Genomic DNA, 27,782 nt, shown 5'->3' on the forward strand with positions numbered 1-27,782 from the left:
AGATCGGGATGCGGATGTATGCGGATGGTGCTGTGCAAGCTGTATGTGTTTCGGCCTTGGTGATCCTCACCTCAGATGCCAGAATGTGTCTTAGCTCGTGTTCGATGGTAGCTACCTCTGGACAGAATGAAAGGAGCAACACCACTCCGAAACTCGCCTTTAATAACCGAAGGCGGGCCTTAATAGCCAGCCTTGTTCACTTTCAGAAGTGAATATGTGCTGTTTCTATCTATCCTGTTGGATTCGTCGGGCTACGTAGTAGTGAGCCCAGCAGAACGAGAAGATAAATCCGGGTTCAGAATTAGTAGGCCTGTATTTACTATGTACGTAGTTAATACTACCGAGGTATGAACCTCGAACTCTCTCTGGAAGTCTGACGATCTTCCTCCCGGGCGCCGTGTACAGGTACACCTCGTCTTCTCCCTCTGAGGATGGGCTAATACCTCAACAGTTCCGCCCAGTGCCTAATCGGGCTCTCCCGTCCCCTTCAGGGCGTCTAGTAGGCCTAGGCGACGTAAGTGGCGATAGTGACAAGTCCTTCTATCCAAAGATACTTGTAAAAAAAAAAAAATACCCGAGACAAGCCAGCCCTCTGGCCAAGATTGCACTCCGATGGTAAGGAGTTTTCTTTCCCTCGTAACTCCCCTTCCTCTCCGCCCTCCCGTACTGCAGTACAGGCATCCCACAGCCAAGAAAAAGAAAACGCTTCCCTATGGCCCAGCCGCCCACCGTTAGCTAACCTAGTTTCGACCCTTGGGTATGTCCGGTATATCTCATTTATACATCTAAGAATAGAAAGGAAATTTTAAGTCGGCGTTGATTTGGTCCCGGAAGTGGCGTCTTATTGGTAACGGACCTGCTCGGGGGCGGAAAGTATACGTATAGAATATATATATATTGGTTCTGTTCTTTCGTTTCGACTGTGCCGTTCACCTCTGGTATGACGGTGGTAATAATGGCAGTGGCTTGCCGAATCGTGGGGAGTCGTCGGCGTCATTAAATCGAGAGGTAACCTGGGTTATTTCGAAAGATTCATCGCTCGATGAACCCTGCTCCGATAACCAGGTGTCGTTGCGTACGGGTCCTTTGTGTGTCGTCGGGGGCGGCGTAGGTGGGCCGGCACCTTCGATGATATACATCTCGCTCTTCACCTCTTGTCTCCTCGAGCCGCTCGGGTCCTCGTGTTCCGGTGGTCGCAGCGCCCCGTCGTCCTCCTCTAAAGGCGCCTCGAAAACCATGGACATATGCGACGGTCGGGACCGATGGCTCTTGCTGGTCAACGTTTCGGCGTCCGATATCGACCGGGATCGTTGTAATCTGCCTGCCACCAAGGGTGCATCCGACGATGATCGAGAACGGGAACTTCCCACGGTCGTGGCGTCTGAGAGCGATAAAGATCGGTGAAGCTTCCCTCCGGACTTGGACCCTTTCGACTGGCCAAGCTCGACATCCACCAGGGTGACTTCGGCAGAGCCGAAAGCCGGCATCTTATTCGATCGAGTGGTGCGTGATATAGGCTGGCTGTTGCCGAACGGGCCAGCTGAGCGGCTGTATCCAGTCGTCCCGAATCCCTTAATCTTCCAGAGGCGAAGGAGAGGACGTATAGTGACCAGACTCGATGCGACGATGGCGACTCCGGGTTCAATCAACGTCCAAACCATCGCGTCCGTCCCGTTATCTATACAAAGAGACGATTAGCAATCCGCGATGGGTATACGACAACGTCCGCACGCGCGATCGCCCCCCCCCCCCCCCTCCCTGCTCTAGGATCCTAGCCAAAGACAGTGGGACTTACGCAAGATGTCCTCTAATTCCGTAAGGTCCGAGAGGAACTTGAGCCGGACAAGAGTAGCGATGCTCGCAAAAACACCCAGACCCAGCACGATGACCACCGTGAGCTTTGCTTGGGCCGTCATCTTCACCTTCCAAAGCATCGGTATCGGTATCAGGGCGTACAGCCAATCGGATAATACGTTCATGACGCTCAGCGCGTAGGCAGCATTGACGATCTCGTCAGCGGACACGCAGCGAGCGTTGGGGTCCTGCTGCAGGATTGTGTAGTCCCATTGGGCGGGGACTGGGTTGCATTGGAACAGATTCCAGAAGAATAGGACTATGCTCCATATGCTCACGACGGTGATGCTGCCGTATATCGTGTACTTGTATCTGTTTTGCGAAGAGAGCCGAACAAGAAAGATGGCGATACTGAGCTTGACCAGCCACATGTTGAGGATGTAGGTGGCGGTGGCCAGGGCCTGGTACATCAAGGCCTTGATCTCATCCTGCTGGTCGAGCGACTTGTTGTGCCGGCCCAGGCCAGTGCTCACTCCCTCTAATATGAAAACACACGATATGGTGAAGTTTACCTGCTCGGAAGAGGATGTATAAGTAACGAATCAAGTAGCCAACGACAGCACGACCTCTCCTTACCTGAGCAGCCAACATAAACCAGTCATCCCACTGAAACCCATTAGTTAATCTAGCACGGACGAACGATCTTAAAGCCACGGATAGCCACGAGAAGGCCAGCATCGTGACGGCGGTAGCCACCAGAGCGCCGCCATTGCTATCCGTGGGCGCGTTGGGATCCTGGGCTGCCATGATAGAGGGTGCCTATCAGGCGCCAAGCAATGAACGACTCGAGCAAAACAAAGAAGAGAAAAAGAAACAGACAAAAAAAGAAGGGAACCGAGCAGAGAGAAACGAGGACGTCTCCCGTGGGGGAGAGAGGGGGGGGCCTTCCCTATGTAAGTATTGCCAGATCGATTATCAGAACGATGAAAGCGCCCAGCACCCGACCCGAGTATGTGGGGATGCGAGCAAGGCATACCCGGGCCATCAGCTCTGACGGGTGTAGGTATGTGTGCGCCTACATGACCCTACTTCGAACATACCTACATACGCACCTACATAGAAGATAGCAAGTCGAGATAGTGAGTGGGCATCTCGGGGTATCCCTGTCCTCTACCAGAGAGGGACAGGAGGCGGTTCTCTTCCCCCCCATGCAGAGAGGTTATCGGGTTTGCCCCACGAGGTAGGTACCTGCCAGGAGATATCTACACAACGTATCCGGGCCCTGCTACGTAGCACATCCGCCCCGAGAGAGAGGGAGAGAGGGAGACAGAGACAGAGACAGAAGGGGGAAGAGAGAGAGAGAGTGTGTGTGTGACAGAGGGTTCGTGCTAGGGCGCCGGGTGCGAACCGAGGCTGGTGCTACGGTAAGAGAAACCGGAGGCCGCAGCGAAAGTGACATCTCTCTAAGGCGCCGGGGTCCTCCCAACGTGTGGGCAGCGAGAAGCCTCGCACCCTTGCCGGTGGTATGCGGAACCCTGCCACGATGGGTCCGGGAGCAAGGGGGGGACCCGTCTGCCCAGAGTTATGAGCAGGACAGGGCTGCGCAAGCAACCGATGGGTCCCCGGTGCTTTGACGATCCGCTCGCGTAGGCGCTATCCGAGGGCTGAGTGTTATTACAGTACCTGCCCAGATATGGGCTTGGGGGGTGTGGGTTCGGCACCGCCCGAATCACATCGTGTCGAGCATTGCCCGCTGCGGATGCGCGCGTGTACGTATCAAGGAAGATCTGTTTGGTGGAAGATTGCGTCGTGGTATCTATGTGTATCGAGTGTGTACTGTGTAAGTGGGTGTAAGCGGTGTTGTGTGTGTGGTGTATGTGTGTAGTGTATGTGTAGTGTCGTAGAGTGTAGTGTCGTGGTGTCGTAATGTGTAGTGTGTATGCGTGTCTGATATGCGTGTCTAGTATGCGTGTCTGAGATGCACACATGCGGCGTACGTAGGCAGTTGTAAATAAATACCTACACATACGCATACCTATACGCATGCATACGTACTGCGTACAGCAGCAGACCAGGTGCTGTCGCCGTCTACCATCTCTCTACAGTTATACCTACCTACGTGCTCTTGGCCCGTTGCCGATATCGCCAATTCCTCGCGTGCGCACTCGCGGCTATCTTCACTGATGCACCACCCATGTCAGTCCAGTATATAAGGTGCCTAGTTCGTCGATCTCTCTCCGATACACCTACTCATATGTCAGGTAGCTACCCATCTTGCTTGAGCTGCGCCACTCTTACGCTGTTATGGGTTTGGTTAGGTGCGTGTGGGAGGGAACGGGGCGCTTCTCATATGAGGTGTCTGCTAGGTTCTCCCCATACGTGTAGAGTGGGCATCCATAGCGACAGGCAGACCGCTTCCACGGTAGATTCGAGGTTGGATGGGCTCTCTCCCCCGTCTCATCGCCGCGCAAATTCTCCGATAAGCTGAACCCGCCCGCTCTTTCACCCGGTCTGGACTTGAACTCTCCAAACATCGCGGGACATCCTGCTCGTCAGCACTCCCCACCGGCACTTTCTCTCTCTCGCCGAAATATCCCGCGCTTACACACCTAGTATTGCATCGCAGTCTAAGACCTGAAAGGAGTTGGTGGTGTGAAACGAACGGTGCCCGTTTCCCCCGTTTCCCGCCGCTCCTACGATAGCCTCTCCTCGGTCCCCTGCTCCTGTTAGCGGGTTTGGTCCAAGGTACGAGGCGCCTTTTGTTATGCTCGCGGAACCGTCGCTACACTAGCCGCGCCAAGTCCTTCTAGTCAGGGGCGCCGGTGTGCTCCCCTGGTGGGTTCGTCCACCCCCTGGTTTGACACCAATCTCGTCAACAACAGCAACCTCGCTGACCTTGATTTACGTGTACCACCTAGCCAGGGGACCGGCTTCGGCTAAACAAAATTGTGTCTCTAGAAAACGCATCACGGGCCGCCACTTATCAGCGTCGCTGTTGCAGCACAATCTGGGTAGTAATAGGACCCATCCCCGACGCTGAGAGGAGGAGGGGAGGTAGCTGGCAGACCAAGTCCATCTTGGGGGACGGCGATCAACTGATCGGGCTGATGACGGCAACCCTTTTCTGCGCCCACCGCTCCTCGAACTACCTACCTACCTATATCACCACCACTACTACGTAGTACCCGTCCTCCCTCCGTCACATACCCCGCATGTTTCATCTTGACAACGACCGCAAGGGCTACGTGATGGGAGCGAGTCGCGCTGCCTGCCGGGTTATGCGTCCGGCAGGGCACGAATGTCACACCCCCACGACAGACGACAGGCATAAATCGCATAAAAAAGGCGGCGGGAAGAAGGAGGCGTTGGCCGTCTGGGAACGGGTTTCTAGCAAGCTTCCATCGTGGCCTCGGGTCCAATCACGCGTCTCGACAAAAGTTAGACCCCGTCTCGAGACGCCGGCGAGCCTCTCCGAGTTATGGTACCCGGGTCGTGACAAGCGAATCCTTCGTCCCGACACAGGCCATGGGCTTGTCGAATGCGGTAAGACGGCGCCCAACAGATTAAGCATAGCACGTATTACATTGCTAGAAGGACAGCCTTGACCATGGTCCCAACTTGTCGAATCGGATGGTTCGTCACGAGGCGGGCTCAAGGACCAGGGCGACCTTCGGGTCGGTCAACCAGGCGTTGCCCGTACCAGTTTAGCCCGCGCCGTAGACTCGGATTCCACGAAGCAATCGTCTGTGACGGAATCCGTTAGGTGGCTTGACTCGCGCGCGCTGGCCTCGTCTGCGCAACGCGCTGCGCTAGCCGGAGCTGAAAGCTTTCTCATGCCAAAGAAAAACTCGTGACGTTCTTTTCTCTCTCTCCTCCGCCCCGCTGGCCCCCCTGACACGAAGAAGTGGACATCTCGGGAAGATTTCGCGGTTGATTTGCGCTGCAGCCTCTAGTTATGGCTATGATCCATCTCATCTCCCCGGTCTATCTATGAGTATATCCATCTCGAGTCCACCTAGTGCATCCAGACCGACCGTCTCAACCCGTGATTGGCAAGCCAATATGGACGGGACGGGAGCTGTTGCAGACGAGTATGCTAAAAATCGGCTCATTTCCCCCCCTTCTAGATCGCCAATTCGCCAGTGTCATCGTCTGTAACAGGCAACATGCGCTCCGGGTTAAAAGCATCACCAACATATTACTCGTCGGGAGAGTCTACATGCCTACATCGGGATCCCATCGGGATCCCCTGGACACAGTCGAGACCAACAAGTGACGAGTCAACCGCATCCCCATCCCGTTCGAGCTCGTCTCCATCTTGCTATTGGTCTCTCTCCTCGGCGATTCAGGGCCTGATTTAGTGGATCGAGCCGTCGGGAAAAGAGTTTTTTTTCCATATGCGTTGGCACTTTTAACCCTGGTTTTGCGGACTATTCCCGCGCAATTGGCGAGGGAGAAGGCGAATGCGACGGTTTCGAAAGACACCGCCAACTTGGCCGACGATAGCTAACGTACGCGTACTCCCAACAGACTCATGTCGGCAATTCCTCCCAGTGCAAATCATTGGTGACGAGAAGGGAAATCTGAAAATCAGACCTTCCTGTTAGAGTGGGCTCTCCTCGAACGACCTCGACAAGATAGACCAGTTGCGGATAGAGGTCCGCATGAAGTAGGTATGACTACCAGCTTACGACGGCAGGCCTATTTTGTATCTCCGAAACACGCCATCGTCGTGAAGCCTACACGTGCTGGTCGACGTAGGGAGAAAGCGGCTTTCAATGCGGGCGTCGAAGGAGCGCGTTGCCGAGAGGGGAGATGAAGGGGGGACCAAACTTCATAAGCACTTACATGCTGCATACTACCGAGTCGCATAGCTGCTACACATTACATACAGAACAACATACCATGTCGTCGAAGGCTCACAAGGGGTGAGGCGGAGCATACTCATACACACATGCGTAAACACCTACATGCGTGCACTTACCTACATAGCTACCTCTACCTACATACATGCACCCATACCTAGATACATAGGTAACACATGCCTGCACATGACATACCTGTGCCTACACATGACACATGCCTATACATATAGTATACACATGCCTACCGTATGCATGTAGGCCCCTCGACCGCGAGGGGGTGGTGGTGGGCAGTAAGCGTTACGTCCCATTCGCGTACCCAGTAGGGTCACGGAGTAGGAGAAGGCCCCATATATGCGCCGAGAGAGCTGCCTCGGGGAACAGGGATAACCTCGGCCGACATCTCTCCTCTTCCCGGTTTCGAGCAGATTTGTCGCAGATTGGGTACCATCCCGATCAGAAGAGCGCGAAAGCGATACCTACTGGCTCCCATTGAGCCCGACTTGCCCTTCCTTTCGGCAGGCAGAGAGAGAGAGAGAAAGAAAGAAAGCTAGTTGCCGCGGCTACGCAACCAGCGATGGCGGCTTCGCTGCGATACTCGGTGCATCAGTACGGCGCCCACGAGCTCCAGCGCGTGGGCGTGTGGGACGTCGACATCGCCGCCGAGGCGAAATACTGGATCGTGTGAATCTCACCTTCGTCTACCTATTACCTGTTTGTTGTTCGCCCGCTCGCTCGCTCGCCCGCTCCCTCACCTCCCCCCCCCCCCTTCGCTAGCTACACCCAAACCCGCACCCGCACCCGCACCCCCGCCTCTGCGCCCTCACACATACATACGCTCACACATATGCCCACACCCTCACACGCGCGCGCACGCGCCCGCGTGCGCACACACGAGCACCCGCAATGCCCCCGCGCCCGCCCCTCAGGCGCAGCACGGATCGCCCCTCCGGCTCCCCTCTACCCACCCACACGCGTCATACGCGGCAGGCAGGCAGGGCAGCCTCGCTAACCTCGCAGGTACATCCACGGGGGCGCGTGGCGGGATCCGCGGGTGACGCACGAGACGTTTGCGCCGATCATCACGGGGGTGCTGGAGGAGACGGGTCGCGCTGACGCCGCGCCGCCGCCGCCCGTCGCCGCCTTCGCGTCGCTCGACTACCGGCTGAGCCCGCACCCGGGGTTCCCGCAGGACGCGGCGACGACGCCGGCGGCGCGGCTGCGCGCCGCGCGGCACCCGGACCACCTGGACGACGCGCGGGCCGCGCTGGCCTTCCTGCAGCGGCGCTTCGGCTTCGGCGCGCGCTACGTGCTCGCGGGGCACTCGGCGGGCGCGTGCCTCGCGTACCAGGCGCTGCTCTGGCCGTCGGCGGCGGCCGCCGCCGCCGCGCCGCTCGCGCCGCCGCGCGCCGTGCTCGGCCTCGAGGGCATCTACGACCTGCGCGGCGCCGACGCGCGCGCCGCCGGCGCCTACGCCGAGTTCCTGGCCGCGGCCTTCGGCCCGCGCGGCCCCGCCTGGGACGCGGCGTCGCCGGCGCTCGCCCGCGGCGCCAGCCCCTACGGCGGCGTGCCCGGGCTCGCGCTCGCCGCCCTCGGCCACTCCCCCGACGACGAGCTCGTCGACGCCGCCGAGACCGCCGCCATGGCCGCGCGCCTGCGCGCCGACGGCGTCGTCGAGGACGCTACCGCCGCTGCCGACCGCCCCCGCTTGCTGCTCGTCGACGGCCTGCGCGGCTCCCACGACCACGTCTGGCAGGACGGCGCCGCCGTCGCCCGCGCCCTGCTCCGCATCCTGGCGCTCTTGGAGGCGCGGGACCGCGCTGCTGCTGCTGGAACGACGGGATCGCCGTAGAAGGGGGGAGGGAGGGAGATGGAGGGAGGATACGTGGGGGTGAAGACGCGCTTAGGGGATGGATGCGTAGCAGCATGTACACGCAGTTATGCGGCAATTGCCAACAGGCCGTGGTGGGCAAGCAACCGAATTCATTCAGCAGCACCCAGCTCCGTCGGTGCGTATACGGGGACCTTGCTCTTAGCCAAGATTCTATGCCTCCACGTTCCGGCCAGACCGCTCTCGCTCCTCTGGATCTGTTTGTTTTACGTAGATTGTATGTCTGCGGCTTAGTAGCCCTTGCGGCATCTCGTTCGAGGTGACATCGCCCCCCTCTGGCCGTGCGATTCCTTCTCCCCCCGGTCTATCTATCCGGTTCTAGTTCCCGCGGGATTTACCTATGTACCTGGACCTAGTCTATCCTAGTTAGGGCGCTATATAAGGCCGATGCTATACGAAAGGGTTGTTGAGTCATGAGGCGTCTAGACTACGTTTTATATGCCTTGTTTTGTCTCTCGAATATCGTTAAGACTATCCCCAGGACCTAGCAGAAGGATGGATGGGGGGCTCGGGGGGAGGCTAGAAGAAGGCATCGGCATCAGCGTTAACCGCTTCCTAGCCCATTTTAGTCTAGATGTAGGGACAGATAAAAGGGCAAGATCTCTGTTGGAAGTTAGCTCTCTAACTAACCATCAAGTCGATAAATTCGGACCCCCTTCGCCTTTTCGCTTCTCCTGTTGTGTGCCACTGTGACATGATATAATACGTCGTCTCTCGACTCCTGTCCATTTAAATGTGTTAGATTGGCGGCGTAGGTAGATCCGGGACGTAGGTAAGTTACATGCCCAGCAGCATGCTCGCTACCCAACCCCGTGAAGCTGTTGTGATCCTACTCATATGCGTACAGGCAACCCCTTCCACCTCGGTAGCTCCGATTGGTCTTGGACCCTGGCGCAGGAATTTTCGACGACTTCACTAGGCATATTTAGTCTGATCCATATATATTATATACGCTCTTCAAACATTCAACGACGTAAATCCTTCCCGTCAGACCGAATTTTGGCCAATAACAATCGCCATTTGCACCGTAATGGTAGTTTCTTCCCTCTGTGTGGTGTTTAGGAAGCCAGGCGTCCGTGGAGAGGCGTTAGACAAGCGACTATTACTCCGTGCCCATTGACAGCCTCTGCCATTCCACCGAATCCACATGTGCCCATACACACCAGCAGTCTGCATACTCGGGGGCATGATTTAATTTTCCACGAGGGAAGTTATGTTCATTATGCAACCAAGCAAAATGTATATCGTTAATTAAGCTGTGGTTAAGAGATCCTATGTAACTGAACAAGTAGTGGTACAAGAATCCGAAGTGACACCTCAATACAGAATCTACTTCGGGTACGGACTCGATAATAGCAACGGTAATACGCTCCCGAGGTATGTTTGGAAGCCACTCTCCTGTTTCCTCGATCGTCTGCTCGTCTGGGCTGATGCTTTCGTCGGGGATTCTAAGCAGGTGGATGTAGTTGTAGAACACATCGCGGATCGTAGGCCTTCTCAAGCACCTAACCCTTAGATGGGATGCCCCCTCCCATCACCTCTACGAGATTGCCACACTTGTCTTACCAGAGGACGCGTACATGTACCCCTAGCCAGACCACGCAACAATCTCCATATCAACGACGAAAGGGGCCGCCTCTCGTGGCAACTAGGCATGCGGGGGGAGCGACCAAAGAGACTTCCAGATTTCGCGTCAGCCTTGCGAGGCCACTGGTTGTACCCATGACCTAAGCCATTACACTGGACAAGAGGACGCGATCGGGGGAATAGGTTGATGATACAACCCGCTCAGTGATACGAAACGGGCCTGCATAACGCCGAGTCATCTTCTGGCCGGGAAACAGCATGGATGGAATCGTATACCCTTTCTCCGGACGAAGGCAGAAAAGGTCACCTACGTTGAAGCACCTGAGGTTTCGTCAGCGATGGCCATAAAACCACATTGCCATGGACGCCAACGCGATTCGGTCGTTGCGACGAATTCCCTCTTCGCCGTCCGACCACACTATAGACCCGATCTTTGGATATCAAGAGGGAAAACAGGAAAGAGCCCATCCTCTGTCTCCCGGACGCCATAGTCCTCGAGCATTAGCCCATAGGCTACGTCTAGATCTTCGACAAAATGATCACCGTGCCTCTACGCTTTCCGGCGCTGCCTTTTATACTATCCCTAAGGTCTGAGGTGTCAGAATGGGATTCTATATGACAGGACAAGGCAGGTTAACAGCTGAAGCCGGAGCCTTGGATTTACCCCCGGTATCGTTAGGTTTATTGGCTAGATTCTAGTCTTCCTTCATCGGGTAGATGCGGCAGTATGCCCTAGGGGTAATTTATACTGCCTTAATGTTAGGCCTAATAAACACTATGACCCAATGTGTGCTTTTGCAGCTGACGGCACAGTTATGGGAGGCTTTTCGAAACGCCGTCCCTGAACGCGTCCTGAGTAGACTGTGCTTCAGTATCGTGGATAAATCCTGACAATCGACAGGCTCTACCGAGTCTTTTGCGTCACTGTCTAATGAGGGGGCGACATTAGGAGGACAATGTGGAAGAGGAAAACCTGTTTCTCAAGCGCTCTGGGGCGGCCACCCGTTTGGCAGGCTCAGGTGCGCTGCCCAGATAGGTTGGGTGGCACCGCCTCTGGGGGGTTGTCCTGGCCTGACAATGCAGAGGCCTAGGTAAGGCGAGGTCAACAAACACCACCAGAGGAAGGGCACAATGCGCACCTATGGGGACGTGTGTGTGTGGCCCTCCGGCTTGTTGCACGGACGAGGGCGTAAGACATAGGTATGTCACATGCCGTGTTCCAAGGTTGGGAGCGGCGCAACGTCCTGCTTGTCTAGCATGGTCATCATAATGGTGGGCTGTCTGGTTGTGCCGGGGTAGGTATCCGTGGCCGCCGGGAGGAGTGCCGCATGCCACTCCCCGTTGCCGGCGGGAGACAGGAAGACGAGGTAGAGGTCGAGATTGCAGGCGACGTCTGCGATAGTGAGGGAGTTACGGTGCTGGTGGATCCCTACCCCTTGGCCCGGTTGTTCAACATTAAGGTTACGCTCCAGGCCAGCGGCTGCTGCTCCTTGGTTGGATCCATGGCGAGTCCGTTGTGAAGCTGTACCTTGACTGAGTCGTCTGGTTTGCGATAGGAATGATGATGATAGAGGAAGGTAGACAAGTGACGTAGTTACCAGCAAGGCGAGAAGGCCGGATAAATGCTGTACCGTCCCGGCCCCATATCTGACCCTGCCAAGCGAGAATGTACCTACTTGATGTACTCAGGTACCTGGGTACATACCCGTACCCTTCAACACCACTGACCTCTGTACCTCCCTCCCATCAAGTCCGGCCAACTCACATTCCACATTCTCATCTACCTCGTAGTGATTACGTTTGGCAGATGCCAGAAGCTGTAGATCTCCGTGATGGAGACTCACCGAATTGAGTTGGGGAATGCATGGCGATCTTTGGTACCCCGACTTTACATGCCTATTCCTCCTCCAAGACTATTGCAAAGTACTTGGTACGATGGGGCACGCGCAATTGGAGCTTCACAAGACGACACGCTCACGTTCAGGGACCCGGGAACACGCCAGCATCTCTATATATATACCTACTTAGGTATACAGGTAGGTATATATGCTCGAGCGTCGAGACCCAGGTATGCCTAGAGAACATCCGGCGCACCGCTAACTCAACCCCATGCTCGGCCCTCCCTACCGGCCGAGGGAGGAAGAGCCCCATTCCCTATCCCTAGAACAGCTAATCTACTCCTCAAGGCAGCTCCCGAGACGCACTGCCGCGGACATATGCCTCGGCGTAGCGCAACCTCGCGTTGCCTTGGCCGCCGCCGTCGGCCCGAGGGGGGGGGGGACGGAGAGCAGAGACAAGTCCAACTCGGCCGGTTCTTGCGAGGCACAGTTGCTTCGCCTGGCCCAGCGCATGCCTGGCAGAGCCTGCCAGCGCACCAAGGCGTCTACCTCTGACCCGCCGCTCGCCAGCCGCCACGGCCCTCGCTCGGCCCCGGATGCCTCGCGCTGCGGCGTCGCGCGCGCTCAGCCTCCGGCCTCGCCTTGCCGTGCCCTCTTTCGCGGCGGCCTGGGCTCGTCTCGCGCACCATTGCGCGCCCTGACCCTGCCCCCGGGACGGCGCCCATAGCCGGTCTCGAGCGAGCTCGCCGCCGCAGACAGGCAGGCAAGCAGGCCCGGCTCAGCGCTTCCGCTTGCCGCGGCCAGAGCAGGACGTCCTCGAGTCGCTCTCGCTCTTGCTACCAAACCACACATCTTGCAGTCCGCGCGTGCGGGGAGCTCGCTGGCTAGCTCGCACTCGCGTCTACTTACCTACCTCGTGCCCTACTTATACATCCCTATCCTAGGTACCCGCCGCAGGCGTAGGTAGACAGGACCAATACTACGCCGCGGGCGAGGCGAGGCGAGGCGAGGCGTGCGGGACGCAACCAGGCCGGGCGGGGCCATCGTACGAGCTGCGCGCGGGGACAGAGCCAATGCTCCCTCTCCCTCTCCCTCTCTCTCGCGCCCAGAACTCGGTACCACGGCACTCCGCCCGCCTAGCTACCTTACCTATCCTATCTCTTTATACCCCCCCAAGGAAGGCACACAGCGGCGCAACAAGAAGCAAATAAACGTAAACCGGCGACCCTCCCAACGGCAGGGCTCCCTGCCCTACCCTACCCTACCCCATCCATCTGGGTCCCCCGCCCTATCTACCCGCCCGCGCAGCTGCGCAGCCGTCGCATCGCCGATACCTATATGCCTGACTGGCCCATCGCGCGTCCCCGGACCGCGGGCGCGGACGGACCGTGCATATGGCGATGGCGCGCGGACAGGGGAGAAGGGGGGATCCCATACGTACACGTATGTACCTACATATAGGCCTATGCAGGTAGTGGCTCCCCGCGTGTCGACGCTGCTCCCCAACAGGTGCGGCCGCCGGTGACGATGGCCTCGGGGCCCCTCTCCGCTCCGTCGGGACGTAGGTAGGTACCTATCTGCGGTGCGCGCTCGGGAGCGGCGTCGCGGGCCACGATGCCATCTAGTGCCCATACCTGGCACTTTTTTTTTGGGGGGGGGGGGGGGGGGTCTCTCGCTATTTCTCGCCGAGTTCTCTCCCTCTGGCTTGTCTATCCTCTACGCAGGGCACCAGCAGACTGAATAACGGTTTTTTTCATTTTCGTTTTCGCTCTTGGGGATTGGGGAGGGGAGGGGGTGCTAGGTACACGACGTACGTAAAATCGACAGACGTGGCACCACCTCCACGTGGTTACATCACAGCGTTGAGGCTCGTATGTAGGTATATTTTTGTGCGAGGCAAGGATAGCAAAAGCATGGCTTGACCTCCCATCATCTAGTAGACCTCTCTAATTAGAAACAAGAAATATGTGGCTATGGTTATCGCGGTTGTTTGTTCCGTTTGTCTGCCTTTCTCAGCCCCCGGCTCCCTTCGCTTGCTCTCTTGCTTTCTCTAATGGCGATAGCCGTACCCTATAACATATAAAAACACGCGCACATGCAGGGCACGCGCGCGGAACCCTGGGACGACTAGAAAAAGGATAGAAACCGCCCTTGGCTAAACCCGCTGGCACACCCGCGAGAGAAGGGGCCGTCACGACATGTACCGGAAGTCGGGATGCAGGTGTCCGAGGTCGATCTTCTCCTCCTCGGTGAGGCCGACAAGGCGGTGGTCGCGCGCGCCGCGTGAGCGCAGCTTGTTCTCGCGCAGGCAGTAGAAGATACCGAACGAGCTGAGGAACAGGACGCAGATCTGCGCCACCAGGTTGATTGTGTGGCCGATGGGGAACGACGGCCCGTCGTTCGGCAGGTACGCCCACACGGCCAGGATCCCGCCCATCGTCCCGAGCGTCACGATCCAGCCTCCCGACACCGCCCGCACCGCCGGCCCCGCCGCGTTGTTGAGCCCCCACGACAGGAATCCGGGACCGCCGGGGAAGGCCCCCAGCGCGCACAGCCACACCGCGGCGTACTTGAGCTGGCTGCCCTGGCCCCACCGCAGCATCGAGAAACCCGTGATCCCGAGGAAGGTGAAGATCGCCAGATACAGGCCTCGCTTCCGTGTCTTGTCGCTGATGAAGCTGACGGCGATAGCGATCAGCGACGCCGCCACGTACACGGGCACCGTGTAGTACTGCGCCTGCAGCGACTGCCAGCCGAGCTCGCGCAAGATCGTCGGCATGAACACCGACAGACCCTGGACCGTGATGTTGATGGCGAAGAAGCCGGCGGCGCAGATGTAGTTGTTGATGTTGAGGAGCGCGCGCCGGACGTGGCGCGGTCGCACCTTCTCGTGTGCGTGCGCCTTGTGCTCGAGCCGGAGACGCTCGGCGGCGATCCACTGCTGGCGCGCGGTCAGGTGCGTCGAGGTCTCGGGGCTCTGGGGCAGGATCAAGGGCGCGAAGAGGGCGGCGATCACGGTGATGATGCCCTCGAAAAAGAAGATGTTGCGCCACGTGTGCAGCTGGGAGCCGGCAACACCCCACTCGGGGATCTGCGAGAGGCCGGCAGCCAGAAGACCGCCGAAGGCGCCGGCGATCGAGGCGGCCGAGACGAAGATGCCGATTCGGAAGTAAAGCTCCTCACGCTTATAGAAGGAGCTGAGGAAGAAGGACAGACCCGGCATGGTACCGCCCTCGAAGACACCCAGCAGCGCGCGGAGGGCGCAGAGCTGCTCGAAGTTGTGCACGAACGCCGTGGCAATGGAGACGACGCCGAAGCCGACCACGAGGCCCGGCAGGTAGAAGCGCGGGCCGACGTGCTTGAGGATGATGTTGGAGGGCACCTCGACCACCAGGTAGATGACGTAGAAGATGCTGGTTGCGATGTTGAATCGGTATCCATGGAGGTCCAGGTCCTCCTGCAATCCCTGGATACGCGCATTCCCGATATTTATCCTGTATAGTTTGGATTAGTCGCTGCCGAGTGGCGGGGGTTTGAAGAGGTCCAGCAGAAAAGGTTTTTTTTTTTCTGCCTCAGAAGAAAAAGAGAACCGTACCGGTCGAGGAAGCAGAGGAGGTATAGGATGGTGACGGTAGGTACTAATTGCCAGTCCAGCTTTCTACGGACGACAGTCTCCTCCTCCACCGTCCAGCCGGGTCCTTCGGCGGAGCCATCGCTCTTCGTTTCGACCGCAACCGCGTCGGGTTGGTCGATATCGCTCTTCTCGTCGACTCTCAACGTGGCCGCCATGGTATGATGGCCTGCACGAGCACGGCGCTGGTAAAAGTCGCGGGCAGAGGCAGTGACAGAGTCAGACACGATGGTGGAGGGGTTAGAGGAGGAGAGAAAGAGGGAGAAGAGACCCAGAAGACGAGTCCGAGTGGACTTTTTTCTTTCTTACTCTTTTCGGCTCCCTCGTCGAGCAGGATGATCTGCGGGCGGTTTATATAAGGGCGATCCCCTTTGGAACAAAATCCCGGGATCCCATCCGTCCTGGGGAGGGCTTGGGGTAGGTAGGTTAGACATGTAGGTCAGGTAGGTACAACGCCTTCGTACTATTATGTGAGTAACATTGCGCCGTAGAAGGGGAAAGGGCCCTGTTTTCTGCTTTTCGGCAAATCAATCGAAGGGATTTGATTGAGCCCAGACTAGAACACCCCTGTCTCGCCTGGACGGATATTCACCAAAAAGCACACAAAAGTGAGCCCCCCCCTTCTCGCGCGCACCCTCGACCGGGGTCGTTCTCATGCCTGGTCGCTAGGCGGACACTACCCCGCGATATGGTTGATCTCGACGCGCGTGGCCCTGCTCAGTCCCGGGTCCGGTCCTGGTCTTGGTGCTACACTTAGTCCTCCCCTCCCTAGCTAGGTCCCTCTCCGCAGAACTTCGGCAGAAGCATAGTGGCGTGTCGAGCCCCAAGACTCGACCAGACAACGCGTGGGAATGTCGTGGAACTGGTGCTAGTCCTGTCAGACTATCGAGCGCCCAGCCGTCGCGGAGGGACGGTGGCAGAAAAATGGCCGAGACAAGCAGTTTAGCTAGCCGGCCAGCCTCTCGCCTGCTCCCTCCTCCCGCCTCTCCCTCGCCATCCTCTCCTGCCGGCGTCCCTCCTACGTAGGCTGCTCACGCTCGCTGCCTTCGTCGGGACGCTGGGACGGGAACTGAAGCCATCGTGTAGACAGCATAATATATCGCAGAAACACGCATAGCGTTGGGTAATTACATTACACTAAGACGCACCAAGCTGAATAAGACGGCCTGTGACTGGCCAGAAACGCCGTACGCCCGCGAGCTGGGCTCTTGGCAGATCGACTCCCTGTCATTTGACAGGTGGCGAGCCAGACCACCTCCGACATCCCGAGCATGCGCGGTCACGGCGCAGATATACCGTCAAGGGTAGGATCCGGGTCGTCAGCGGCGTAAAAGGTGGTTGGCTGGTTGGGACGCCGTTGGTGAGAAGAGAGGCGCGCCGGCAGCGACTTTATCAGATAAGGGCCGAGTAAAGTAGACGTCGATCTGCCCGCCCGCGGAATGTTATATAGCCAGCGGCGGCTACGGCCACCGGCCGAGGGCCACGGCAGATGTGGCACTGGCGCACACGCACAATAGATTGTCTCTCACACGTAGATTGAGGTTGGGCTTGTGGATGGATGGATGGATGGGAAATGGGGCCGAAGTGCGGGATCGAGCGAGAGTATCTTGGGAACAGGGTAGGCTTTAGTCATTTTGGAGAAAATCCCACAAGCGCTAGCGAGCTGGTCTTGGCCTCCCACATTTTACCCCGGGGTTAGGGAAATTGCCTAGATACTAGGGTACTTGGCAGTACCCTGTACCGTCCTAGGCGCACATGGGGTACCTGCCTGCCTACATCATAGGTGAGCACCGTCACACAGGTCTGTCCCATCCTGCCATCGGGGCCCATGCCCTAAGCGTACCTGAGGCACTGAGGCAGGTCCTGTGTACACGTATAATACACAAGCTAAAAAGGGTTGCACTGGAGGCGTGCATACCTTACTAAGGCGCCTAATGCATGCATAAGCTGCAGACAGGGTCGAAGAATGGAGGGGGGCCACACCGACGCAGCCACGCCATTCGCGGGATTCCACGACGGCCTGCAAGGCAGCGTCCCGCGCCACGAAAGCCACAACGTCGGAGGGGGACGCCCGTCGAGGTGGAATCCAATGAGCGGTGCCAGATTCGCACGCCGGACGGCTGGCCTGGCCGTTTCCTTGCCAAGTTGGGCCTCGAGACGAGACGGAGAGAAGACAAAAAGAGGGAAGAGGAGGAGAGCCTAATTGTCTGGGCAGGCTTAGGGCCGTCTGGGGACGGGATGGGATGGGTCGCTTGGGGAAATGGAGAAATGGAGAAAAAGCGGGATGGTAGGTATAGTCGGTGTACGTGTAGGTATAAAATACCGCGACGCCGCCAGGCTAGGGGACCTGGGGTCTACGCAGGTGCCTGGGTGTTGGACTGCGCGCGCATCCTGTAGGGGAAGACCTTGCATCTCTAGTTCCTCCGACGGTCTCGTGCGCTACGCCGACTCGGAGTTATAAATTGCACTCTATCGTAAAGGGGGGGAGGAGGGGGATAGAGGTTAGAGGTAGGTAGTTATTGCTATCGCCACCGCCACCCTTCCTGGCCTCTCTCCGTAGTTGTTCCTAGGTTGCCTACTACGTGCTCACCTACTGGTTGCTGAGCTCGCCCGCCGTCTGCTTTAGGACCTAATTCCCGTCACGCCTACTCCCTCTCGGCACGACCTTCCCACTCGCCCATATACCCATCACGTAGAGAGAGAGCTGGGTGGCCTAGAGGCAGGTAGGCATCTTGTCTCGTTATATCGTATTCGTGTGTGTTGGAAGCTAGGTGGTGTGTGTCGGCTCGTCTCCCCCTCCCCCGTCGCCCACACACACACACGCACACACATCCGTCTCTATCTTTGTGGCACGAACTCCTGTTGTGCGATGGCCGTAGAGAGGGCCGGCTGGCTCGGCGCGCCGATAGGCTCGTCCTCCTGCGCCTGCATGTCTGGTATGTATGTAGGCATGTATGTACGTGTGAGAATGTGTATGTGGCAACGCAAAGGTTGGGCAGACGTGATGACCACAGACAGCCACCGAGCACGCGGTCGCATAGCCGCTTTCTCTCGCGCCGGGCCTTATCTCGATAGATCTGCCAGCCACCTTTATCCGTAGGTAGCATGTACCTACAGTACGTCGGTATGTTGCTCAGAACAACGGTGGGTGGCAGCGGGCGTGGGATCAGCACCTCTCTCCGCCCCCCCTGCCTACTATTGCAAAACGTAAAGGCGCGAGAACCTAACAACCCCAACACACATCTGCACCTCCGAGTGTGTGTGTGGAGTGTGTGTGTGGTGTATGTGTGTGTGGCAGCGCCTGTACATGCGCACGACACCCCCCGAAGCGGACGGGCCCTCGCCATCGACACGAATGTGGCAGAGATCTGTTTCATTTCGACGGGAACGAAAAGTGGAATGGTGTAATTCCGCAGCGGCAAAGTCTGGCTATCGTCGTGTCGCTTTATGACACGACTGCAACGCAACTAGCCGCATGAGAAACAGCCTGCCGGCAGTGGTGCCGTGCAGCACATCTCCTTGCCCACCTGAGAAGCTGGTATGCAGTGATGTATGCGCGCAGGTGAGGGGTCTCAGGATGCCTCTGCTCCCAGGCTCGGGAGATGTAGGCGAAGCGCGTATGCAATTGGGGATATTGCCGTAGAACACCACTTACCTCGGTAACCTGCCCTCTTAAATGACAATCGTTTCCTTATCTATTTCCTACCCTGCCCCCTCCCCTTTTCTCTCGGCTGTGCGCCCAGGCTGCGTCGCAGGTCTTCGGCGAGTAATCACATCACCCGCCTCACATCATCAGGGGGTAGGTAGATAAGAGGTACGGAGTATGCAGCATTCCACACAGACCGGACTTAAGCAGTACCCGACCTAGGCAGACACCTCCTAATCGAGATCTCATTGGTACCGCTAGCAGACAGCAAGGTTGGTTGGTAACCGACGTGTCAGCTTTAGCATCAGCAGCCGCGCTGGCACCGGCGCCGGGCCGAGCGGATGGCCTCCCCCTTAGTGATCTCTCGCCTGCTGTCTCCGGCTGGGTGCCTGGCCTACCTGAACCTAAGTCCGTCTCCGTCGCGGCCCGAGGTGCGCTAACACCCGCCGTCGACCTCCGGCCCGTCTTCGCCCCCCTCGCCGGTCGAGTTAGTCACCTACACATAACCTGCCTACCCTGCTCACTACCTATCTAACCTAGCACCCCAACAACCGCGCCGTTCTCCTCGCCTCTCCCTTTTGGCCCTTTGGGCTGCGCGCGTTTTGCGACACCACACCACGCACGCACGCACGCACACCATGCAAAATCCATGTATGGCGTCAAGCCACATCGTGCGGGCTAGTTGGGGCGACCACACGATATGCTTGCCTCTGTGCGCTGTTCTGACTAACGCCAATGCTGCGCTACTCTAGACTTCCCGCCATGCGCATTTCTGTGCACACACACACACATACACCTCTATACGGCACGCCGTACATCAGCCACCGATGCGACGCTCCCACGAGGGCGCAAAGCAATGAAGACCTTCGTGATCCGCCTTGACCGGCGTCAATTAGATGTTGCAGGATGCCGCTGTCGGCGGCACCAACAACCCCATCCCTACCAGGTAATTAAGGTACAGACGAGAAGAAGTCGTAACTCATACTCCAACCTTTCATCCCTCCTTTGTCCCGTCGTGTCATCTATTTTTACCCTCTCGCGTCCCCCCCTGTTTTTGGTTTGACTTTACCGTTCCCCATCCGTTCCTTTTTTTTTCCCCTTCCTCTCGTCCAGTATTAAAGGCGACAGGCCGACCCGGCTGCGCCGTCTCCCCCGGCACGCCCGCTTAGGCTCTGATAAGAGTCCGAGGGGACGATGTCGTACATTCATTAGGGCGGTGGGGGTGAGTTGTGGTTACCTCGAAACCCATCGAGGCATGTAATCCTCAAGTCACACATCCCACACGCAAATCCCTCCCTTTTTTTTTGGTGTTCCCCGTCGACAACCCGCTGTCTCGTAAATTCGTGATACCCTCGTACACCCACCCGTGTGCATCCGTACACATATGCACCGTTTCGTTCCTGTATTCTCCCCTTCCCGGTCCGTTCCCTTTTATCTATACCTTGACGGCGAGCTTCGCGCCCGAAACCCAATACCGCGCGACGCCGAGCGTGGCGCCGCCGATGACGGTGACGCCGCCGGCCCAGACTTGGGCCCAGAGGTAGCTGCCGCCGCAGAAGTCGATGATGGCGCCGGCGGTCGGCGGACCGGCGACCGTCGCGAACCCGAGGATGGTGCAGCACATGCCGAAGCGCGTACCCATCTTGGCCGGGTCCGCCGTCAGGCTCGCCAGCGCCCCCGCGAACGCCCCCTGCGCGAACGAGTTCGTCACCCCGAAGACGACGGCGAACGCGTACATCGTCGAGTGCGTCTTGATCGCGATCCACGAGAAGAAGGTAACCGCCACGCACAGCGCCGACAGGATGAACGCGTTGATCGGGCCCAGGTAGGCGTCCGAGAGGTAGCCGATGAGGATACGGGACGGGACGCCCACCGCGTTCGTGATGAGTAGCAGCGAGACGGCCGACGTCGCCGTGAAGGAGGCGAATTTAATAGCGTAGCTGTTGATCTGTCGGCTTAGGTGTTAGCGGAAGCCACCTCATTTTTCGAGTGGCCGACCCCGCTTGCGAAGTCATGCTCTGCTTCGTTTGGGGGAGGGAGGGAAAGGGACGAATCGCCACTCACGTAGAAGTAACCGAAATACAAAGCCCAGTAGAACATGAAGGACCCCGCGACGAAGATTACGTAGGGGGGCTCTTTGAAGGCCGCCCACTCGACCATCGGGCTGGGCTTCCGGGGAAGCCTGCGCGGCTTCAGGAGTAGGTTCGCGGTGCCAACGATGACCATGGCGACGAAACCGGCGCACCTGGCGGCCCAGGGGAAGCCGATCTTGGGCACGAGGTACTGCACGGTCGCCGGAAAGATGATACTCCCCGTGCCGGTGCCGGCGGTGGATATGGTCAGAGCGAGCCCACGCCGCTTCAGGAAATACGACGAGACGATGGTGATGGCAGGCATATACATCAGGCCCAGACCAATACCGGTGCAGATCCCTTGAGCGAGGAAGATCTGCCAATACTCGGTAGCGAGACTGGTCATGAAGGTGCCCAGGAGCGCGATCACAGACCCGGCTATCACCGTCTCCCGCACATATCCGGCATCGGCGAGACGCCCGGCCACCGTGCAGGTGACATTGTTCAGGAAGATCTGGACGGAGCCTATCCACGAGACCTGTGCCGAAGGGAGCTGGAGCGTTTCCGTATAGTATAGCTGGTATATGCCGAAAGCAGCGCCGTAGCCGCTGGCCATGGCGTTGATCAGGTGGCCCGCTACGACCTGACGCCAGGCCACAGCGCCGCCGTCCGGGTAGTCGACCTCGGCGTCGCTGGTTGGCTCTGGCGTGGCCTCGCTGGTTGGCAGAGACAACTTGCTATGGGGGGGAGTCGTCTCGGTCACAGCATGATGAAGGGATTTCTTTCCGGAGAAGATCATGGTAGGCAAAGATGGGGGAGTAGAAGTTGGCTGTATGGGATGCCGAAGGGGCTCGAGACTTGCTGACTCTTACGGCTGCTAAGCGGAGACGCTACAGGACCATCCATCGTCACGACGGTCTTCACGATCCGGCCCCTTCATAATATAGTCGCCGAAGCCCGCGAGAGGCTCTCGATTCCAGAGCCCGACGGAACATATTACCTAGCAAAAACCTCACGATGCTGCCACGATGTTGCAGTCAGGCCAAAGGTGCCGGGATCCCCTCCCCCCCCCGACGTCCGTTAACGGCTGCGCGAGCTTGTCATGGAATTTCCCGGTGGAGTAAGGCGCATAGGGGCCAAAAAAAGTCTGGCCGCCTTTGCTGGTGTCGCGCGTGTGTGCCATCCCGAGCACAGATCCCATGTCTCCCGAGGATGCTGGCTGGATCTGTTTACGACAGCGAACCGGAAGCTTGCGCGCCGCCACGGAGGGATCGGACAGTCTCAACGTGACTCCAGCGCAGCTCATTGCACAATATCACGAGATGTGCCTAGACTACCAACTCATTACCGAAAGCACGCCGACTGGAGGGGCACCACGAGGGAACGGTGAAGAGATAGCACCTAGGCTGTTTAAAAAAATTTCGATCGCTCCCCACTTCCGGCCATCTTCTATAGAGCGAAAGAGGGACTCCAACGCAGCGGGTGGCCACGCTGGGGCAGCAACTCGGACAAAGCCGCGGGCGGGCTCGTTCCGAATCGAGCCAGGGAGGTCGACAGGTATGCATCGTGAAGGTTGCTATCCCGGGCGAGCGAGGAGGAGCGGGGAGAGCGAGCGAGCGAGCGCGCGCGCGCGAGAGAGAGAGAGAGAGGAGGGTGGGGAAGAACACAGGTTGGTTCGAAGTGGGCGACGGTGAAGAATTGGCTGAGGACGAGATAGCGAAGGCGTGCGTTCGCGAGCTCGGATCATCAAGTGGCCCGGGCCGCCGCTCGCCAAGGCGGTAAGGCCTGCCAGGGACGACCCGAGCTAGGCCCCAAGGCGATTAGCCGGCCACCGATCGAGTTTAACTCGACGTCACCGCAGATACCTACAGGTACCTTAGGTACTTACTTTGCCTGCCCGCCCCGCGCAGGTACCTACCGTAGGAGGGTACGTTGTGCACAGGTCCGTGTGTGCATAAGGGCCTAGGATTGAGTGCATAAGGTCAGGTACCTCAACAGGTAGGTGACCTACGAGTAGTGACCTATGAGTGAGGTAGCCTCTCTCTCTCTCGTCTCCCTCTCTCCCTCTCTGTCTCTCACTTGGCAGTAACTACCGGATGCGCACCGCGCAACCGGCCAATCACGCGGCGATCCCTCTTCTCCTTGGTCCGGTCTCTTATTTTTAGTCCTGGCGCAACGCCGCCTTTAGGTACCTCTTGGTCTGCCCTCTACGAACCCCGTTTCGCCCTCTCCTTCCGACCACATGGGCGAGCCACGAACCACGAACGGGTCGGGCACGGTCCGCCCAGCGGGGTGGCTGACCACTTCTCTCGTTCCGAAGGGTGGAAAGAGGACGACACGATCGAAAGAGCGAGAAGTACAGGAAAATAAAAAATTTTTCTTTTAAAAAGATAAAAAAATTTTTGATGCCGAGAAAATTCGCTAATGTCGTATTGTGCCTGACCGTCCTATGTGCCGGATGATAAGAGAGGCTCAACCACGCGCACGCCGATGGCCCCGATAATCCCGATGGTCGCCTGACTCTCATAACGTCGTCTTCTTCCCTGTCCGTCTCTCTCTTCTTCTCTTTTTTTCCCCCTTGTGCCTCGTATCTCTCTCTCTCTCCTCAGGCGTCGTCCTACGCTCTCATCCACTTACGTACTCTTTCCCACCTACCTGTCTACCTCGTCGCCGTCTGCCTACTTACTTTCTAGCTTATGTACTGCCATCTCCACCTTTACATCTATCTCCCTCGCCCAGCCCGGATGTCCCACCCACCGCACCCACCAATGCTCGCTCAATCACGTTACCATTTCCTATCGATCGAACCCTAGAACGGACCGAGAGAGAGAGAGACCGCCTAGCGACCTCGATCCGACTACTACGGTTTCGCCTGCGCACCCACACGCCACAGAATTGGACCCGCCGTCCCGGTTACGGTTTATAGATGAGCATTGTTTATATTTGCAAGTAGCTTATAAGCGGTTCTTCGTAAACCCTAACCGTGCTCATCCCCGCTGGCTAGCGATCGGACGAGCAAGAGAGTCAAGGGAAACGAGAGAGAGAGAGATGGACACGTAGAGATAGACAGAAACTGAGACCGAGACAGACAATAAATAAATAAATAAAAACCAACGACGCAGAGGGAAAGATGGCAAGCAAAACAAGTTTCGACCCTTCCAAAATATGATATAGGAGAAGCGGGACGGCCCATTTCAACACATTTTCCCATCCTATATGGGATCCCCTGGCCTGGCCCCGTTCCTGCGCCCTGCTTACTTTATCAACTGACGGTTGGGCGTCGGCGCCATGTATCTCTAACCCTCTCTCCCTCCAAGTAGCAGAACCCCCTCTCCCTCCCCGCCGCGCCCCGATATAAGACCCTCCCGCCCCCTTTCTTTTTTCCGCCTCGAGGAGAAATACTCCTCGTCGCCCCGTCTTCTCCTGGAAAACACTCCCGGATGTGTCTTTCTTCTTCTTTCGCTCGGTTCCTTTCTCCCCACGTCACCTTTCCGGGGTTCGAGTCTGCGACTCGGTCAAGTGTTATGCAGCAGAGCGCCGGCACGATTGCGAATGGAGGACTCGATAAACAGAGAGGCAGGCGAGAAAGCAGATAAGCAAAATCTAACGCCCTTGCGCAGACAACCGCTTCGCAAGATGAAAAGCATCCCCGCCCTGCCACTTTTCGCTTGATGACAAAAGGAGTGTAAAGGCCGTGTCGCCCAGATTAGATACCTATTTCCATTGCGCCCCCTTCCGAATTCCATCGCGGTGACAAATCCGGCCGGCGAGACGCCAGACGGCGTCCCACAATCCGACAACCCCCTCACCACCCCCCTTTACCGCCGGGTCCACCCCGCTCTAGGTATCGCATGCTATCGCGTAGGCGAAACCATGTGCTACCTACATTCGTGAAATTCCGCCATTTCTTAGGCAGGATGTGAAGAGGAATCGTCTAGAGTACAGACAGAGAAAGCGACGATACGTTGTGTGGTTGGAGGTAGTTAATTTGTTTCCCAACAATCGCGACTAGATGCGATCAAGAGAGAAGGCAGAACTCTGCGGTAGATTTCCGAGCTTCCTAGCATGATGTGTGTGATGTTGGAGGTTCCGCGTGCTGGCGCGTGCGCCGTTTACGAGTCGGGTTGACCCCTACCGCTTTCGCTTCTTGTTCTTGTCGCCTGCTACCACCGGCGCCATGATGGGGGCAGCGGGGAGAAGCGTAGGGGGGCCGGGGATATCAGTAGTCTTGATGGGCACGCCCATGTGGCGCCCGTAGCGACCCTTCCTGCCGTTGCCCTCGTCTTCGCTGATGCATTGGTCGGCGCTCAGGCCGGCATCGCGACAACGGCCGCACGGTCGCTGGCGGTCGCAACCTTTCTTGCTCTTGCGACACCGCTGGCAGCGCGGCTTGGTGGACAGATCCGGCTGGTCGTCTTCGCCGGGCTGGCCCGGGACAGTCGCGGCGGAAGCGATGGAAGGCTTGCGCGATTGGTTAGGAAGCGACGCAGGCGACATCGGGCCCAGCGCTGCTGCTGCTGCCGCGGCTGCGGCCGCGGTAACCGACTTCTTCGCCTTTGTGGCGCCGGTTGCTTTGGGAGCCTTCGCAGTCTTGGGTTTAGCGGCCTTAGCGCCCGCTGCTTGCGACTTAGCAGCTTGCTGAGCCTTGGGCTTGGCGTCGTGCGGCTTCGCTCCGGCGGCGCCATCCTCGATGCCGTCCTCGTAGTCAGCGTCGTCGCTGCTGGCATCGGCACCGTCACGCGGGGGGACGAAATGGCTGTGGGTGGTGTGATAAATTTTGCGATTGACGCTAGGGAGGTCGAGCTTCGGGTGACGGGCGGGTAGCGGGTCATCCTCACTATCGCAGTCGGCGTCGCTGGTTGCGCCGGTAGACGAAGCGATATCGGCTTTGCCGCTGAAGGTGTCATCTGCCGTGGAGGCCGAAGTCCTACCGTGCGACATGTTGGTCATCTCGCCCAGTCGCATGAGCTGGATAGCCACGTCTTTATCTTCCTCAGACACGCAGCTCCCAATGGTTGGGTCAGGAGTCGGCAGGACGCCACCGCTGTTACCCGGGTAGCCGATGCTGTTGCGGTGGCGCCGCGAGTTATTGATCGGCGTCGCGAACATGCCTGCTTGGCCATACCCATTGCTGTAGCTCTGGGGGGATTGAAGGGCCCGGGTATTCGAGAATGCGTTCTGTCCAGGAGGCGGAAACGGGAAAGCCGGCCGCTGATGCTCGACGCGACGGACAGGAGAGACGGAAGGGTTGGATGTGGCGGCGGGCATCTGAGGTGGCGCAAAGAGAGGCAATTCCTGCGGTGGCAGCATCGTGTTAGACCAGGCTCGCCGAGGATATCAGACTATAGCGAGTACTCACCGAGCTTTCAAACTTGGCGCGCTTTCGGCGACCGCCCTCCACAATATTCTCAACGCTGATGTTGGTATTGCCGATCTGCTCCTTGGCTTTGCTAGAGACGGATGCAGGTGCGGCGTCACCACTACTATACCCATTCATGCTGTCGCTGTGGTTGTCATAGTTGGCTCGGTTCTTCGTCGATCGGGAACGACCCTTCTTTCCGGCGGCCGGGTTTGTGCTCGCAGACGCGCTGCGCCGCCCGCGGGTCCCGTTTGGGGACGGGCTGCGCCTTCGAGACATCCGAGAGCCAGGCCTAGAGATGTGGTGCCCTAGCGGTTGGCCTCCATACTCGATCGGCGCAGGCTGAAAAGCATTCTGACCAAATGCCCCCGGCGGCGGAGGAGATTCCTCAATGACTCTGACGTAGACGACCATATTGTTGCTGAAGTTCTCATATCGCGCAATTAGGGTATTGCGTCGGTCATCTTCGAAGCTGACGCCCTTGCCCCCGTGATAGAGACCGTAGAAGTTCTTGACGGTTGAAATAATGGATTCGGTGTCATCATGAGGGTATATCTGGACGCGCAGCGGGAGCCGCGCACGGTACTGGGGGGACTCGGGGAAGAGGAGTTCAAATTGGACATGCTTCGGGGTGACGGGCAGCCGAGGAGAGGCGCTTCCGCTGGTAGGGCCGACAGAAGCGGATGGGAAGGTCTCAATCGGTGAGGCGGATGCCATCCCGCCTACGCCACAGATCGCTTCCGTATAGAGAGTGAATTCGTCGGCCGAGAACGGCTGATGCTCAAAAGGAGGAAAAGCGCTCACTACTAGACGGGCGCCGAGCGGCCGTACCAAGCAGCGCGAGCAGATTCTGCCAGGAGGGGAGAAGACGCTTATTGTCAATCGACGCCTCCCGCGGAAATTTGCACCTCCTTCGCTCAGTACCCAAGCGATTCCCAAGTATTCGGTATGTTCTTTTGTCACAATGATGGGCGAGGTGGATTGAAGGGAGCGGTCAGGGTCCGATCGCGAGGGAGTAGGGGGGAGGGCAGTGGGAATGGACAAACGGGCCCGTAGCGACTAGAAAACCCTAGAGCGTGTTAGCTGGCTTCAGAGATCAACG

At 58.0% G+C, this 27,782-nt stretch overlaps 5 protein-coding genes across 5 annotated transcripts; 1 reads left to right on the plus strand and 4 right to left on the minus strand.

Annotated features, from left to right (window-relative positions):
• Window positions 1–294: 294 nt before the first annotated feature.
• Window positions 295–3,133, minus strand: GGS23DRAFT_570231 (uncharacterized protein). The gene is made up of 3 exons (XM_051516501.1): window positions 2,431–3,133; window positions 1,796–2,366; window positions 295–1,678 (listed from the first exon to the last, which is right to left on the minus strand). Exons 1-3 carry the CDS (start codon window positions 2,599–2,601, stop codon window positions 930–932), a joined length of 1,491 nt encoding a protein of 496 aa, XP_051371649.1. The 5' UTR covers window positions 2,602–3,133; the 3' UTR covers window positions 295–929.
• A 4,100-nt stretch (window positions 3,134–7,233) lies between these two features.
• Window positions 7,234–9,140, plus strand: GGS23DRAFT_610087 (alpha/beta-hydrolase; the record flags this gene model as incomplete). The annotated part of the gene is made up of 2 exons (XM_051520308.1): window positions 7,234–7,340; window positions 7,677–9,140. 2 exons carry the CDS (start codon window positions 7,234–7,236, stop codon window positions 8,506–8,508), a joined length of 939 nt encoding a protein of 312 aa, XP_051371650.1. The 3' UTR covers window positions 8,509–9,140.
• Window positions 9,141–14,028: 4,888 nt separating this feature from the next.
• GGS23DRAFT_76326 (MFS general substrate transporter) lies at window positions 14,029–16,378 on the minus strand. Its single transcript, XM_051521256.1, has 2 exons — window positions 15,568–16,378; window positions 14,029–15,466 (listed from the first exon to the last, which is right to left on the minus strand). The coding sequence occupies exons 1-2, from the start codon at window positions 15,759–15,761 to the stop codon at window positions 14,164–14,166; spliced, it is 1,497 nt and encodes a 498-aa protein (XP_051371651.1). The 5' UTR covers window positions 15,762–16,378; the 3' UTR covers window positions 14,029–14,163.
• Window positions 16,379–20,498: 4,120 nt separating this feature from the next.
• GGS23DRAFT_76349 (MFS general substrate transporter) lies at window positions 20,499–22,320 on the minus strand. Its single transcript, XM_051521257.1, has 2 exons — window positions 21,314–22,320; window positions 20,499–21,197 (listed from the first exon to the last, which is right to left on the minus strand). The coding sequence occupies exons 1-2, from the start codon at window positions 22,118–22,120 to the stop codon at window positions 20,685–20,687; spliced, it is 1,320 nt and encodes a 439-aa protein (XP_051371652.1). The 5' UTR covers window positions 22,121–22,320; the 3' UTR covers window positions 20,499–20,684.
• A 2,939-nt stretch (window positions 22,321–25,259) lies between these two features.
• On the minus strand, window positions 25,260–27,649 carry GGS23DRAFT_76379 (uncharacterized protein). The gene is made up of 2 exons (XM_051521258.1): window positions 26,681–27,649; window positions 25,260–26,616 (listed from the first exon to the last, which is right to left on the minus strand). The coding sequence occupies exons 1-2, from the start codon at window positions 27,395–27,397 to the stop codon at window positions 25,453–25,455; spliced, it is 1,881 nt and encodes a 626-aa protein (XP_051371653.1). The 5' UTR covers window positions 27,398–27,649; the 3' UTR covers window positions 25,260–25,452.
• Between the last annotated feature and the right edge of the window lie 133 nt (window positions 27,650–27,782).

Source organism: Durotheca rogersii (assembly GCF_024521655.1).
Source record: "Durotheca rogersii strain YMJ 92031201 chromosome Unknown GGS23scaffold_11, whole genome shotgun sequence".
NCBI lineage: Eukaryota > Fungi > Ascomycota > Sordariomycetes > Xylariales > Xylariaceae > Durotheca > Durotheca rogersii.